The sequence below is a fragment of the Sciurus carolinensis genome, chromosome 14 (genome assembly GCF_902686445.1).
Source record: "Sciurus carolinensis chromosome 14, mSciCar1.2, whole genome shotgun sequence".
Classification (NCBI taxonomy): Eukaryota; Metazoa; Chordata; class Mammalia; order Rodentia; family Sciuridae; genus Sciurus; species Sciurus carolinensis.
In genome coordinates, this window is record NC_062226.1 from 80139893 (window position 1) to 80155120 (window position 15228).

The 15228-nt window shown below is 41.7% G+C and overlaps 1 protein-coding gene across 10 annotated transcripts in view; it reads left to right on the top strand.

Annotated features, from left to right (window-relative positions):
- Positions 1–9912: 9912 nt before the first annotated feature.
- LOC124964320 (transducin-like enhancer protein 4) overlaps positions 9913–15228 on the top strand; it is a 134742-nt gene continuing 129426 nt past the window's right edge. For 6 of the 10 annotated variants that reach the window (XM_047524404.1, XM_047524405.1, XM_047524412.1 and 3 more), the window contains exons 1-4: positions 9913–10772; positions 11605–11702; positions 12804–12867; positions 13980–14024. In XM_047524404.1, coding sequence (XP_047380360.1) covers positions 10728–10772; positions 11605–11702; positions 12804–12867; positions 13980–14024 — 252 coding nt within the window. In that variant the 5' untranslated portion in view covers positions 9913–10727. Of the gene's footprint in view, positions 10773–11150; positions 11310–11604; positions 11703–12803; positions 12868–13979; positions 14025–15228 lie in introns of those variants that run through there. The other 4 variants (XM_047524406.1, XM_047524407.1, XM_047524413.1 and 1 more) reach the window with 1 other exon arrangement.

Here is a 15228-nt window from a genome sequence, read left to right on the forward strand (position 1 = left end):
CGCATCCCTTTTTATCACTGTTAAGTTTCCCATTGAATTGACTAGTTAGATTTGGCAACTCTTTCTCCCTAGGCTATGTCTTCGTATATATTTGGTTTTAATAATAAGTAAAGTTCTAGTTGTGCATGCAGTAGTTTTACAGATAATAAAAATTTAATTAGAGTTACTTTGATGCAACTTTGATTATAAATTTTCCTAAGCATTGCATAAATAATTCAAAAGTGAATGTGACTAACATACTTCATTCAACACAAATCTAAAGTTCTCTTGAATTTTCGAAAGCTATGAGTTAAATGTGGTTGTTTATGTTAGGTTATTGTAAACATTCTGCTCTCAAATTGATGGAAAATGTGCAGTTAGCATACTTTGTGAAAGTACAATTATTATATAGTATTTTTCTAGCTTAGAGTAGATCTCTGAATCTGACTAGTCTTTACAACACCATTCATGTGTTTACTGTTTTCAGAGCAAATTGTTAGAGAATAATGATTGCTGTATAGAAATCTAAATGTTATAAAAATGTTCCTAGATTATTTGCAATAAAGATATGACAATTTTTAATATTGTCAAGTTCTTATTAAAACATTTATACAGGACAATCACCATAATAAATAATTTTATAATTAATTAATTATATTCTAAAAATTAAAAAAATAAGATCCTCCAAGGATTTAAAAATAAAAGTTTTTCCATTCAAGAAAACATAAGTACCAAATTTCTAAAGTTTGCAAAGGAAAAAATCATCTATACAGTACTGCTATTTAAGTCCTGGATGAAAGTAATTCCTGGAGAGTATAAGATTATTTTCAGCACAGTTTTCCTTTTAAAAACCTTAATTCTCTTTAGATTCTCACTGGACAAATTACAAAAGGTGACTTGGTTTGAAATACAAATTGAGAGAATGGAGAATAAGTGACTTATTTTTGCATCTCTCCCTTTCATATAGATGTTGCAAAAAGTAGTCAGATTTAGAAATCTACCCTAAACTATAAAAATGCTACACAGTAGTAACTGTACTGGAAAAAGTATGCCAATCATTATAATCATAGATTTCCTATGAGATGAGGGTAGATGAGAGAAGGAGAGTTTTAAAAACTGTGTAGTGGTTTCTGCCATCAAGAATTCAAAGGGGTGGAGAGAACCAAGGACAGGAAAGTTAATATTACAATTTCAGCAAGTGCCCTTCTGACTTGTGAATCCTTCCATCACCTAAACCTTCAGTAAATCTCACACAGCTTGTGTTGAGGCAACCATGAGGAGTAAAGGATATCCTAAACTGTAGGAAATGGACAGATTGGCAAGAGGCATATGATGGAGACCAAGCTTTCCTCAGAAAAAAGAAATCACAGCCAGCAATGATTCAGAGAAACAGAGACCTCCCAGAATTCCTGGAGCTTCTGAGAGGATATTGGGTTTCTGATCGTACATGAGTTGATGGTGAGTCATTCTTGTTTAAAGCTATAAAAACAAGAAATCCAGTAGTCTGGAAGATGAGGACATTCAATTAGCTAACAAATGGGTTATGCTGATAATACTTCCTATATATTTTTTAAATGTAACTCTCTTAGAATATTAAATCATGATTTTATATGGCTATGCCTATAAATTTGGAGTCAATATGTACTTATATTTATACATACTCATGAGCAGGGCTAGTTACTTTTTTCTGAGTTACACTTTTCACATTTATAAGATGGTCAAAACAACACTTGTTTTCCCTACCTAATGGGATTTGGGAAGAAAGGAAGAGATATTTGGAAACATTGCATAAGGCACAAAGCATTATAATTACTGTAAGGCATTAACAGGTAGCTCTAGTGGAATGGAAAGAAGTGGATTCTGAAAGCTCATGTTTGATTCCCAACTTGTTTGCTTATAGGCTGTATAATATTCAAGAGGCTGTTGGTTTTTCTAAACCTCTGTTTCCTAGTCTATAAAATGGGGATTATAATAATCACTCTATCTTTTGGTATATATCAGATATAACAATAAGTGATGGGACTGCATAAACACTTGTGATCCACACAGAAATAAGGTATTAAATATTCTCTCTTGTAGATGTTTAGTAAAAACCTATACTTAAAGCAATCAAATTTCATTCTACGTAAAACCAAGCAGCAGATGCAGAAGGTGTTTCCATGAATGAAAACCTACCAGCCCTTCCTAAAAGTAGTACTGTATTGGACTAGATATTACACAGTAAATGATGGCTCATTCACACTATTTTACACAGAATGCTATTAAAGGAAGTCATGTGATTTACCAGAATTGTTTCAAAAGATATAACATTGAGAACAGGTTTTGAATTGAATAATAGCAGTGAGAGCCCACAAACTACTTGCATTAAGATTATATTCCCTTAGAGTTTAGTTCACTTTATAAGACAACTCATCAATTTTCAACAAAAAGTATCTGCAGTTACTTTTCCCCAAATGATCTGCATTCCAGGAATTCATTTTCTTAGGAAGTTTAAAAAGGTGGAAGAAAAGGTCATCAAGTTTAGCAGATGATTTTGAGTAAAAATCCTCTCCACATGACTGATTCAACTCTAAGATACAAAATAGGTCAGACATGGTGGCACATACCTGTAATCCCAGTGACTGGGGTGACTAAGACAGGAAGATGGCAAGTTCAAGGCCAATCTCAGCAACTCAGCATGAACCTCATGAATTTAGGGAGACCCTGTCTCAAAATAAAAAATAAAAGATCTGGGGATGTAGTTCAGTGGTAAAGGGTCCCTGGACTCAATCCCTAGTCCAAAAAAAAAAGTAGTTTTAGAGATGCAATAGTTTGCATTTAGGGTGGAAAAGAGTTTAAAGATCATACTCTGCTCCATTCTAGTTGAGACACCATATAAATGAGATCAGAAAGATCAAAGGTACTAAACAAAGTTAACCAGATCATGGCAAATCATGATGTGGGCCCCAGGTCTAGTGAAAATAACAGTGAACTTTCATGAGTTATTTTCTTTTACAGAGTAATATGGTATGTAGTGTTACTTCCCTACACCTACCTGGTTCCCACGCTACCCAAATCAGAAAGTAAATATGCAGTTTTCCTCCTGTAATATCTGCCCTTCAGGCTGTTGTGCTAGTTAGCAAGAGTGGGAGCCTGCACAAGGCACAGGGAGAGCAGCTGCTTAGGTGTAAACCCTGCTGTTCTTTGAAAGTAAGAGGACGAGAACTTCAGCACCCTTCATCTCCCTTGAACTTCATTTTTCAGACTTTCAAACACTCCAGGATGGGGACTGGTGTGGCTTCCTGGGGCCGTGAGAATCCTCAGGCTCAGCTTTTGCCCAGAGGCATCTGCAACACAGTCATTCCCTGATCCACCCTCCGCCCCCATTTCAGTAATAAAACATCTGCGTGAAAAGGCGTGAACCAAGCAGGTGAGTTGAGTAGTGCTTAAATTACCTACTCTAATTGAATACCCACTTGTGGAATTCGGGTTCATGCAAGGTATGAAATAAGGAGGTAGAAGACAGGAGTTCTGATCTCCCCCCTTCAGTACTTTCAAGCTGTACAACCTTGGGCAAATAACTTCTTTCTGATCTTTAAAGTGGGAATAATGATACCTTGTTTGTTTAAAGGCAGGAAAATGAAACAGAAAAATCTCTTCCAAGTCTGCTCTAGGGATTCAAGGAACATAAAAATAATATAAACTAATATGAGCTTTTCTCATGGAAAGGAGTCTTTTTTTTTTTTTTTTTTTTGAGATGGGATTCTGCTGACCTTAAACGTGCAAACTTCCTGCTTCAGCTTCCCAAGTAGCCAGGATTACAGGTGTGCATCACTATGCTTGGTGCCTGTTCCAAACACCTTTTTTTTTTTTTCTTCTTCTTCTTTTTTGTTTGTTTTTGGTACTGGGGATTGAACCCAGAGGCACTTTACCCCTGAGCTACATCCCCAGTCTTTCAATTTTTTTTTTTTTAGATAAGTCTTACTAAATTGTTGAGACTGGCCTCAAAATTGTCATCCTCCTGCCTCAACCTCTGGAGTTGCTGGGATTACAGGCCTGCACAACCATGACCAGCTTTTATTTATTTTTAAAGTTTTTAAATAGTGTTTCTTGATATGATTCGCTGCATCAGCATTGACTATAAATAAATTCACAGCTCTTTTTCTCTATCCAAGACAATTATTCAGACTTGTAAAATTTCTAGGGTTTCCTTCAGGCTCACAGAATTAATGCTGAGATATATGTGACTATTGATGATAGGGGGACCTAAAGACAAACACCTTTATCATCCTCACACACTCAGTCATTTGTCCCAAAGTACCCCATTAGTGATAAGGCAATGTAGCCAAAGGGAATTCCTACCTTCAACCAAGAGATATTTCAGAATGAGAAAGACTCCCACTTCCTGTGTTGCAGCTAGTGAGTCACAGGTCCATTCTTATTCAAGTGAGCTCCAGATGACCCTTCCTCCTTTACACACACCACACCTCAACCCCTGGGAGGGATTAGAGAGGCCTCAGTGTTCCTTTTAACAAGCACACTGAACTGGGGACCATCTCAAGGGTTTCAAATAATACGGTATTTAAATAAAGAGGATTCTTTTTCTCCCTGAAGTCTTAGTACATATGTAAATTTATCCACTACACTCTCCAGCCAACACCCTGGCACTCCACCCACCCCAAGTCAATGGGTGCCCACTTGCCCTTCTATCCACCAAGGAAGGACATATGAACACAAAAAAAGTTTGTCAGTTTCTACCACTAAACATGGAAGTAACTTTTGATGACATAATTCTATCTCAGACAAGTTTAGAAATTTGGCACTCTTAAGGCACTTATGTACTAAATCTTTTCAAATAAAGACTATACTAGATAGTTATCTCCATTTTTTCATAGATGAGAGAGTAATGATGAATCAACTACTGAGTAAGTCTACTGCTGAACTAGAAATGGATCTGCGGGTCCTTGATTTTCTATGACCATTGCTGTTCTAGTTGTAAATTCAAAGCAGAGCATGGTGTTTCTGAATTGTGTAGGCAGCCTCTACTCCAATTAAAAGTTGGTCATTAGTCATTAGTAGGATAAGACAATGGTAGAATCAAAAGAATGTGGGGAGAGGAGGCTGTGTGCCTCTAATTATCAGCTGCCCCAAAGTAAAAGAAAAATAAAAAGATTAGTTTTTAATCTGAAAAAGGATGCACTCCTAATTTTAGATTAAGAATAAATGTGGTTTCCTTAGGACCACTTTGATATTGGTAATCATCCTGTCACTTTCTGCCTATAATCCTTCCTCCCTCCACAATTGCTTTCCATTACACTCAGAATTGAAAACAAATGCCTTCATCACACATAAAATGTTCTATGTGACCTGAACTCACAGGTATGGTCAGGACTTATATTACTCTCTCTTTGACATATACTAGTCTAAAAAATTCCTCACATTTATCAACACTTCCTGAAATGGGGCCTTTGCATCCACCTGAAATTTGCTTCTTGATATTTTTTCCATGACTGACTCTTTCTTTGCATTCAGTTCTCTGCTAAATGTCACTTTCCCTGAGAAACCTTCTGTAACTTCCATCCGAACTAGTTTCCTCACTCCAGTGACTCCTATCCCTCTGCCTTATTTCTCTTCATAGAACTTACCACCGCCTTCATATAGTGCCCCTACTTGCTTAAAAGTCTGTCAGGCTCCATCTAAATGTAAACCCTGCTGGGCATGCTGGCACTCACCTGTAATCTCAGCAGTTCAAGAGGTTGAGGCAGGAGAATGGCAGGTTCAAAGCCAACCTCAGCAATTTAGTGAGGCTGTAGCAACCTAGTGAGACCCTGTCTCAAAATGAAAAATAAAAAGGGCTGGGGATGTGGCTCAGTGGCTAAGTACCCTTGGGTTCAATTCCCAACATTACAAAAAAAAAGTAATGTAAGCCCCAACAGGCATATATTATTTACTCTATCAGTCGGGTGCAACCAGGAGAGGAAGTAATTTGAACAATAAAGTTCAGTGTAAAAAATTATCACCTATAAAAGTGAATTGGAGCAAAGAAGGACTGGTGAAGTAAGAAGAACTCTAGAACATACAGAAAGAGCAGATAATAGGAGCAACTGACCCTAGGGCTGAGATGGAGCAACCCCACAAAAGCTCATTCAACACCCATATATATTCTAGGGCTGAGATCCAGATCTTATTGTAAGGACTCAGCTATAGCTCTCTGAATAGTAGGCAGAATCTGCAGGAAAACCTGCCTCTGGAACTTGCCAGAAACCCACAGTCCAGAAATCTCTGGAAATTTATCCTTTGTAGTGCAAGGGGAAGCTCTTCAGGGAGTGTGAGGTTCTAGAGGAAGTTACTGGGTGCTACATCATGATACTTATGCTTTAGGAAAAAGCTCATCATGCATTCCACAACCAGGAAGCAAAACCCTTTCCTCCTGCAATGCCTCTCCAGCGTCCTCCATTGACAAAGCTTTTGTGCAAACATGGAAAATATTTCAAGGGCCCAGATCCATTTTCACTGAACCTGAAAACGGGGTGAGTTTAGAGTTAAGCGGCAATAAATCAATAATACCCGCATTTGTTGTTATATTCCCATTTTATGTCACATAAGAGAAGCTCAATAAATATTTGGCGAAGTAGAAAATAATTTACAACACCTAACCTGAGTGAACGGTGTACCTGCTTGGCATACGTCACAAGATGGACATCTCCCAGACCTAGTTCCAACCTGAATGCTCTGAAATGCTCTCATATGAGAACTGTGGACACACCCTTCCTCAGTAGGAATATGTCAAGTCTTCAAATGATTTCACAGTCTGGCTCAATAACTCACGGGAGCAGAAGAGGAGATAAAAGCAGTCATAAGCCCTACCCCCGTGCTATGTCTGGGTCAGAGCTAGGCCAGGAGTTGCCTCACTTGGCATCTTTCTGAGACACTGCTATCAATTATGTAGATCTGCCACATGGCCAAAATGTGGAACATATCCAAGGACTGTAGTTTAAAACTGTACTTAAAAAAAAAAAAAAAAAAATCCTGCAACCACTTTTTTGTTGACATACTGTAAAGAGAGATTAGGGGGAAGGTCCCTACTATAAGCTATCTGGTATTTCTTAACACAGTGTAATTTCTCCTTTGTTCACTGACCCTTCCAATAGCTCTCCAGATTCTATAATTAGAATTCTCAATTCCTGTCCTGGGAATTAAGTGCACAGAATTTCAATAAATATGGCCCCAATGATGCAGCAGCTTTCTATACTGACACAACATGGTATTATTCATTAATGCTGTCAACAAATATTTACTGAGCACCAACTATGTGCCAGTCGTCATTCTGGGCATTTGGAGTGCAGTATTGAATACAATGAAGTCCGTTTTCTCATGGAACTTGCTAATATTCTGATTAAAATAATGAACATACAACTTCCTACAGAGGCACTATGATGATTTAACAAACTATTGTAAAGTTCCAGTGGGAATAACCAACCTCAGAATGAAACATGGTTGTTGGTGTTCTCAGAAAATTGAATGTCCCTAGTGTATCACTCCATTTTTCTAACTCTGACACTTGGTAAAGTTTCAGAACAGCACTGTCCATTGGAAATACGTAAGCCACAGAAATCAACTTAAAATTTTTCTAGTGGCCAGGTTAAAAAGGTAAAAATAAGAGGCAAAATAAATTTAGAAATATATTTCGTTTCACTGATATATCCATATTATAATTTTGATGTATGATCATTATAAATTAATACGTTATTTTTTTTAACCAATACTTCAAAATTTCCTGCATAATATGTACTATTAATACCTCTCATTTTAGACAAACATCATTACCCTATGTACATGTATGATTACACAAATGGTATGACTCTACTTCATGTACAACCAGAGAAACAAGTTGTACCCCATTTGTTTACAATGAATCAAAATAAATAAATTATAAAAAAAATACCTCTCATTTTGTACTGGCCATAATTCAACAGCCATATATGGCTATGTATGGGGCAGTGAAGGTTCTGGAAACAACCAAAGAATTTCTTTATCCTCTTATTTTGGGGACAGAGGAGAAAAAATTTGTTGAATTGAAACATTCTGTGAATGTCAGTTCTGGATTTTTAGGAAGAAACTAGAGGCAGGGGGAGACCAGCATAGCTTTCCTTTGCATTATCCTCCAGTGACTAGCACAGAAGTTCAATAGAATGTGCTGGACTTTAAATCGTTGATTTGTTCGCTGAGGAAAGGATATCATTAAGCAAAATGGTTTTCCATTTTTGCTGAACAGCACCGTCTCAGCCAAATCTCAAGTTAGAGTAGGCAAAGGACGCTCAGAAATGAACGTCCACAACCCTGTTCCATTAGCTAATCCTCTACTTGACTTTTTCTGAATCCTTCTGAGTCCCTTTAAGGAAAGCTGTGGGTTCTAGCAGATTCCCCTTAAACGGAGACGCTGCCCCCTGGCTGGGGACCAAGAGTGGCTTGGCCCTTTCCCTAGGGACGTCCATCCCAGCCAAGGTTTATCCTACTTTCCTTCCTCCAGTCTTTGCCCCCATCCTCGCGGTAGCCCAACCTCCTCCTTTCTGGGTCCTCGTGGCCCCCTGCTTTGTTTCAACTAGGGACAAACTTTACTTGCTCCTCCAAAGACCGGGAAAAAAAGAGGGCAGTCTTCCTATGGACCCGGGGAGGGAAGGGCCAGGGGCGTACAAGGACGTTTTCTGTGTCGGAGACCAACACCCAGCGGGCCTGCTCCAGTGCAAACCGTTTATCTGGGGGATTCGGTGACCCTCGTGGCAAGGCTTCTTTAGAAATGGGGCGACCCGCGCCCCCTTGCTTTCAGCCCCACCGGAGACTCTAGGGTTACGCCCGCGCGACCCCTGGGCAGAGGGTCTTGGTCGCTTTCTTCCTGAGTTACTTGGGGGAGGCAGCCCCTCCTTCGGGGTTAACCTGCAAACACAAATCCCCCGAGTTCAGAGTAAAGGGGGGAAGCGGGAGACATGCTCGCTACCCGCGCCCCCTGCCCAGGCCACCATCTCCCGACTCTGTCTTCCGCTCTAAACAAGAACAGGGGCAGGAGTCCGCGTTCACATGGAAAATTATGCCGGCTCCAGCGGCGCGTAAAATTGATGTGAACCGAACGAAGTGGGATCAGCGTGATCCTCCCTCTCTTGTCTCAACAGGGGTTTCGGCGCGTTACACAAGGCCGAGCTTGTCTCTTTAAGAAGACATTGGACCCTAATTAGTCCACCTTCCTGGAGCGGCCGCCGAGCGAGGGGCCGAGGGTGTTTGGGTTGGGTTGGGTAGGAGGAGAGACTCGAAAGATCTTCTGACCAGCCTCCAGTCTCACCGCCCCTTCACCTTCTTTATTTTGCCGCCACCACCGCCACCAACACCTAGTTCTGAAGATGCAGCTAGGGCAGCAGCAACAGCCGCCGCCGCCGCCGCTACTCCCAGCCCCACGTTACTTTGATTGACAGCTGAACAAATGTTTCCCCGGTTCGAACGCTCGCGCTAAGGAACGTCAGCCAAGGCGAAGCTCCGCCTTGGGCGGTCCGTCTCCTCCCTGTCTCCGCCAACCCCATGTCTTTTCGTTCATTGGTTAGAGCCACTCGCGACGCCCGGCCCCCACGTGGGTTCCAGCCTCGTCCGCTCCTCCTCCCTGGCTTACCATTTGTCAGCAGTGAAATGATGGGCAGTAACACAGAACGGCGATTAATGTTCAGCCATCTCTGATTGGTTGTTGAAGACGCCTACGGTGCCCGGGTAGGGCGGGGCGTTTGGAGAGCGCCCCAGAGCGGTCGCGTGGCCAGCCGGTGATTGTAGTCAATCTGACGGGCTATTCAGCCACGGTCGCCCGGGGCGGACTACATCTCCCGGGATGCTCCGCGGTCCCTCCGAGGACGGTTGTGAATATGTATCAGAATGTTAATGATTAGCTGCTGCTAAATTTGGTCAAAGAAGTCACCTACACAGAGCGTGTTGTTAGAGCTGTTCTGAGCGGGTGTTTGGGCTGTTGGCTGCTTTCTTCCCCCTCTCTTACACACTTGTATATTATTTTGAGGTGGTGTTCGCAGAGTTTGAAAGGAGAGAATTTTTTTAAAAAGCCGCAAGCATTTCACTCTTTTATTTTTGTAATCCCCTTCAATTTGGGGTTAAAAAAAAAAGACAAGAAAACAGGAAGAAAAATAAGGAAATGAGATGTGGTAAAAGAAGCTAAAAGGTGCCTTTTAAAAGATCGTTGCTGTGAACTGAAAAAATCTCCAGAGAAACCAAAAAAGCACCGCCGAGACCTCTTCCGAACCAAAGGAGTTTTGTGTTTGCTTTTAGGGAAGAAGAGAGATCATTCATTCGGAGGAATAACAGCCAATTAAAAGACAAATAAAAAAAAGTTTGGAGTGGGACGCAGAGCAAGCGGGCGACGCTGCCGGCGGGCGGTGGGCGCGGAGCTCGCACTTTCCCGGTCGCGGCGCCGGGCTCGGCGGGCGCACCTCGGCGGAGCGAACGTCGGAGCGTTGCCGCGGGAGACGCGCGCCGGACAATGCCCGCGGCGGGCCAGTGACGCCCGCGGGGAATGCGGAGCGGCCCGGCCACCGGCACCCAGCCGCCGCGCGTTCCTGCCGCCCGCGTCACGCGAGACCCGGCGGGGACCGGGAGCGCCCGAGCCGCCCCTCGGACCCGGCCGGCCGCCTCCACCACCACCTCCACCGCCGCCTCCTCCTCGGGGCCATTAAAGCCAATGAGCCGCGCGCCTCTGCCCAGCGCAGCCAACTAAATCGGTTTGGATGATTCGCGACCTGAGCAAGATGTACCCGCAGACCAGACACCCGGTGAGTGCGGCGGCCCGGGCGCGGGCGCGCCGGGGGATTCCCCGGATCGCCCCCCTGCGCGCCGAGTTGTGTCTTTTGGCCGGAGGGGCGTGGAGAGCGGCCCGAAATGGGCGCCTGGCTACCGGGGCCGCCTGTCTGCCACCAGGCCGCCGCTCCCTCAAAGCCCCCGGCTTGGTGGCACTCTCCGAGGGGGTGCAGAGAGGCAATTGAGTTGTAGCCATTTTCTTATTGTTGTCTTTGAAGCCCTTGGAAGCCGCGCGGAGCCGTTTGCCTTCCCCGCGCCGCGACTCCTCGGGGGGTGGGGGCGTTCAGCAATGAAGGAGGCGCGACTCCGCGCCGGGGCGGAGAGGGCGCCCTCGGCGGCGGCGCTGCTGGGCCGGCTGCGGCTCCGGAGTGCGGGGCGCTGGCCCCTCGCGCAGCGGGCCCCCGGGACGAGTGAACCAGCCGCAGAAGCGGCAGCTGCGCCCTGCTACCCGCGACTGACCGCGGCCCGACGCCATGGCGCGGGTCCCCCCGACGGGCCAGTTTCGATTCCGGGTGGGGAGGCAGTGGGCGCGGCGCGCCGGCCCCCCGGCGCTCTCCGTTGGCCAGGGAGGGGAGCTGGCCTCGGACTCGCGGGGAGCGGGTGGTCGCCGGCGGGGTTAGGGGCGACTCCGAAACCGGTCCCTGCCGGGCTTGGGGGCGACCGGAGGGGCGGGAGGAGAGTTTGGATCGCACTGAGCCTGCCTGTGCGATTAACCCCCACCCCCTGCCAGCGCCGCGTGGAATGTTTTCTTCATCTCTGCTTCGCCTGTGATGTGGGCTAATTAAATATTTTATTGTTGTTCTTTAGGCACCGCATCAGCCTGCTCAACCCTTTAAATTTACAATTTCCGAATCCTGTGATCGGATTAAGGAAGAGTTTCAGTTTTTACAGGCTCAATACCACAGGTAACGATATTGACTTTAGCTGATCCTCCTGTTTGCTTAGCTCTTGTCGTCTACCCCCCACATACACACACACTCTCCTTCCCTTTTTTTTTTTTTTGGCCACCACAAAGGTATTATTATCATTGCCCCCCCGCCCCCTTCGTGGGCAGAAGGGCAAGACAAGGCCCTTTAGGCAGGTGTAAAGAAATTAAGCATTTTTTCTTTCTCTCGTTTAAAAAAAAAAGGGGGGGGGGCAGAACAATCGAAACTGGGGAGACTTGGAAAACGCTGAGGCCAAACTTTCAATATTGATTTATTGGAGCCAGGAGAATGGAAGGTTGGGAAGATTCTGAGGCCTTTTGACTTCCTTGGTTTTTTATTACTCTAGGCTTGAGTCCTTACTTCTTTTTGCCATTCCACTGAATAGCCAAGAGCCCTCGGAAGTAGCAAGTGAGCGACTTCATTACTTTTATGCTGAACAAAATGTTTTCATCTTAGAGGCGATTATCAGACCTAGAGTGCCTTTGAGACATTTTTCTTTTGCTGGTTTTTTAATGATGCATAATTCTTATTTCATAAATTCAAGAACCAAAACAAGCCACTGAACCGGATCAACACTTTGCCCCTGGGTGGTGGTATTCAACTTGTCTGTATGTTTTGGAGGGAAAGAACAAGACATCATTCATAAGACTACTTGATTCATATTTTCATTAATGTCTTCGTAGAACATTAAAGAAGAAAACTCCCTTGTGAAATTTTGGGGGAATTATTTGTGTGTTTATGGGTAGTCATTACTGATGTTTTTTTCCTTGGTCTTGTTTTATTAAGTGAATTTAATGAATGTTGAATTCTGGATGAAGTTCCAGAATTAAATTGACTTGAGGGTTTATTTCTTTAAAACTTATTTAAAAAGAAAAGAAAAACCCACATTTGATCCTTACTGAAGGGACATGTTCAGGCTGGTTCTAGTCAGTCGTTTCCTCCCCTTCTTAATGAGGTGATATTTAAGATTGTTGAGTTGGTGTTTGTAGGTGAGGATTTAGAGGAGAGTGTGTGTATTTAGATTTGAAGGATGTAAGTTAAATTCTGCACTGTACTTAGATTATCCTATGTCTCAAACAGTCTGAAGCTGGAGTGTGAGAAACTGGCCAGTGAGAAGACTGAGATGCAGCGGCATTATGTCATGGTAAGAAAACTCTATCACAGATTCAAAGTGCTTAGTAGTTTGGGATACCAAAAGTGAGACTACACTGAAATTGCTGGAGGCTGCAGGGTAGATGACGGTGGACTTGCCAGTGTAGTTGAGATTGTGGGAATGTGTCCATTAGTAACCTGTAATTCTAGGATGTTAGAACTTGCTTTCGACAACCAGCTTTGATTTGAATTTTCAAAAAGTTCACTTGCATAGGGTATAATTTTCTGTGCTTTGTTTCACAAATTGAAACAAAACAAAACAAAACCTCATTTATGTTTTGTTCAGTCACAAGCAAAATGTTTTTGTTAGTGGTTTTCTTTGTTGTTTTACTGCTCTTGTTCCAAACAGTTTTAACCAGTTTTTCTATATACTCTAAAAATTTTAATGCCTTACTTCTTTTAAAGAGTGATGATTTAGGCACTGAAACTATTCTCCAATTTTTGTCTCATTATTTGTGTTACTATTATGTGTGTATGTTTTCAATTTCTATAGTGTCATATTGGTTTGAAGAGTGTGATTTGTTCTGCCAGAATTCCTGTAATTCCAGTTACACTACATGTTCAAAAAAATTAGATCTGCTTTTACAAAAGTATCATGAAGCATATTTTTATAATTGCTCCAGAAGGTACCAGAGTGATGCATTAATTCATTTTCTCTGAAGTTTTCTTGCTTTGAATGTGTGAATGAGTAGTACCTTTAAAATGAGAAACAACTCTTCAATAATAGTACCTTTTCTAACCATTTAGCTTTTGTACAAATTTCTGCTGTATGTAGGAGTTAGTCATATGGTACTGAATTTTCAGATTTATTTATCTCCGTATGTATAAAATAATTGGTGTTAAGAATGCTGTGTTTGAATGTAATTTTTCTCAGTTTTGTGAGTTGCTGTCTTAGAGTCTGTCTTAAGGTGGCTTTTAGTTTATTAGGCTAAAGATAGTAATTGGGCATCCCTTTGATTTATTGGCTAAGAATTATGAATCTTTTGGCTTACATGAGGCTTTTATGTTTGTTGTTTGTTTTGAACATACTTGGGGCATTTTGAATAAACTGGGCAGATTATTTGATGAAGGGCACAAATTTAATTGCTTTTCCTTCTTTGACAGTACTATGAAATGTCCTATGGGTTGAATATAGAAATGCACAAGCAGGTAAGTTATTTCTTTTTAACCATTTTAAATGAGTAATACTGATGCACTTTGAAAAGATAATTGTGTTTTGCAGTTTTCTTCTGTATGTCATTGTGACTACCTGTATTTTAGACTGGGTATTTCGGAGAGAACAGTATTTTTTCACAACTGGTTCCCCATTTTTTGTGTTGCCCTAATTTTAAGTATTTAAAATATTATCTTAAAAATATGAATGCATATTAAATTTTGTTCATTATTAAACCTGCATGCTAAATTTTAAAGTATATCTTAATCTTTTGAGAGACTTGCTTTATATATTTTGGTCATTGCAAACATATCTTATGTAAAAGACCTTTTCTTTTGGAAATATTGAAAAATAAAACTATAAATTGTATGTATTCTTCATTGGCTTGGTGTAAAAGAATAGATAGAGGGTGAGCAGGGAGGGTCAAAATGAAATCTGTGGAGCTACAAAAGAAATTGATGTAAAATCCTTGTACTGGTCCCCCGAGGCTACTTAGTTGGGTCTTACCAGGAACTGTAACCATTACTTCCAAATTTGTACAGAGTAAATGAGCCTGATAGGAGGATGTGATAATGTTCAACACTGGGTCTTGAAATGTAGCAATTAGTTCGGCCAATAAAAGGGCGGGGAGAAGATCATGATTAGTAGAAAAGCTTTGAAAGATGTAACTCAAACAGGCTTTTTTTTTTTTTTTCCTCCTTTAGCAGGAGAACAAATGAAATAAATGGTTTAAATTTTCTAGACGAACAATACTATGTGTGTGTGTGTGTGTGTGTGTGTGTATATATATACATATATATATATATGTAATGTATATGTGTATTTCACATAGGAGTAGTAATTCCTCTCAGAAGCATTTATTTTTAGTGATCTGCTAGTGGAACTGCTTCAGATCTCATTAACTATTGCAGAATAGGTGTATATGTTTGCCTGCTGAGAAAAAGACAAGGGAAAACTTAATGGTTTTCATTTCTTGTTTATGGTCAAGGTGATTTTCATTACCTACTAAGTTTAGAAATGATGAAGTGACCATATATTATTAGGCTTTTACTATTTATGGATTCCTTTTTAGATATAATTATTTGCCACATGCCCAGAACTACACACTTAGTAGATCTTTAAAAGATGATTCATAGACAGTAAAGGCAAACATAGTATTTGAAAACAAAAATTTGGGGGAAAAAATGAGACATTATTTAC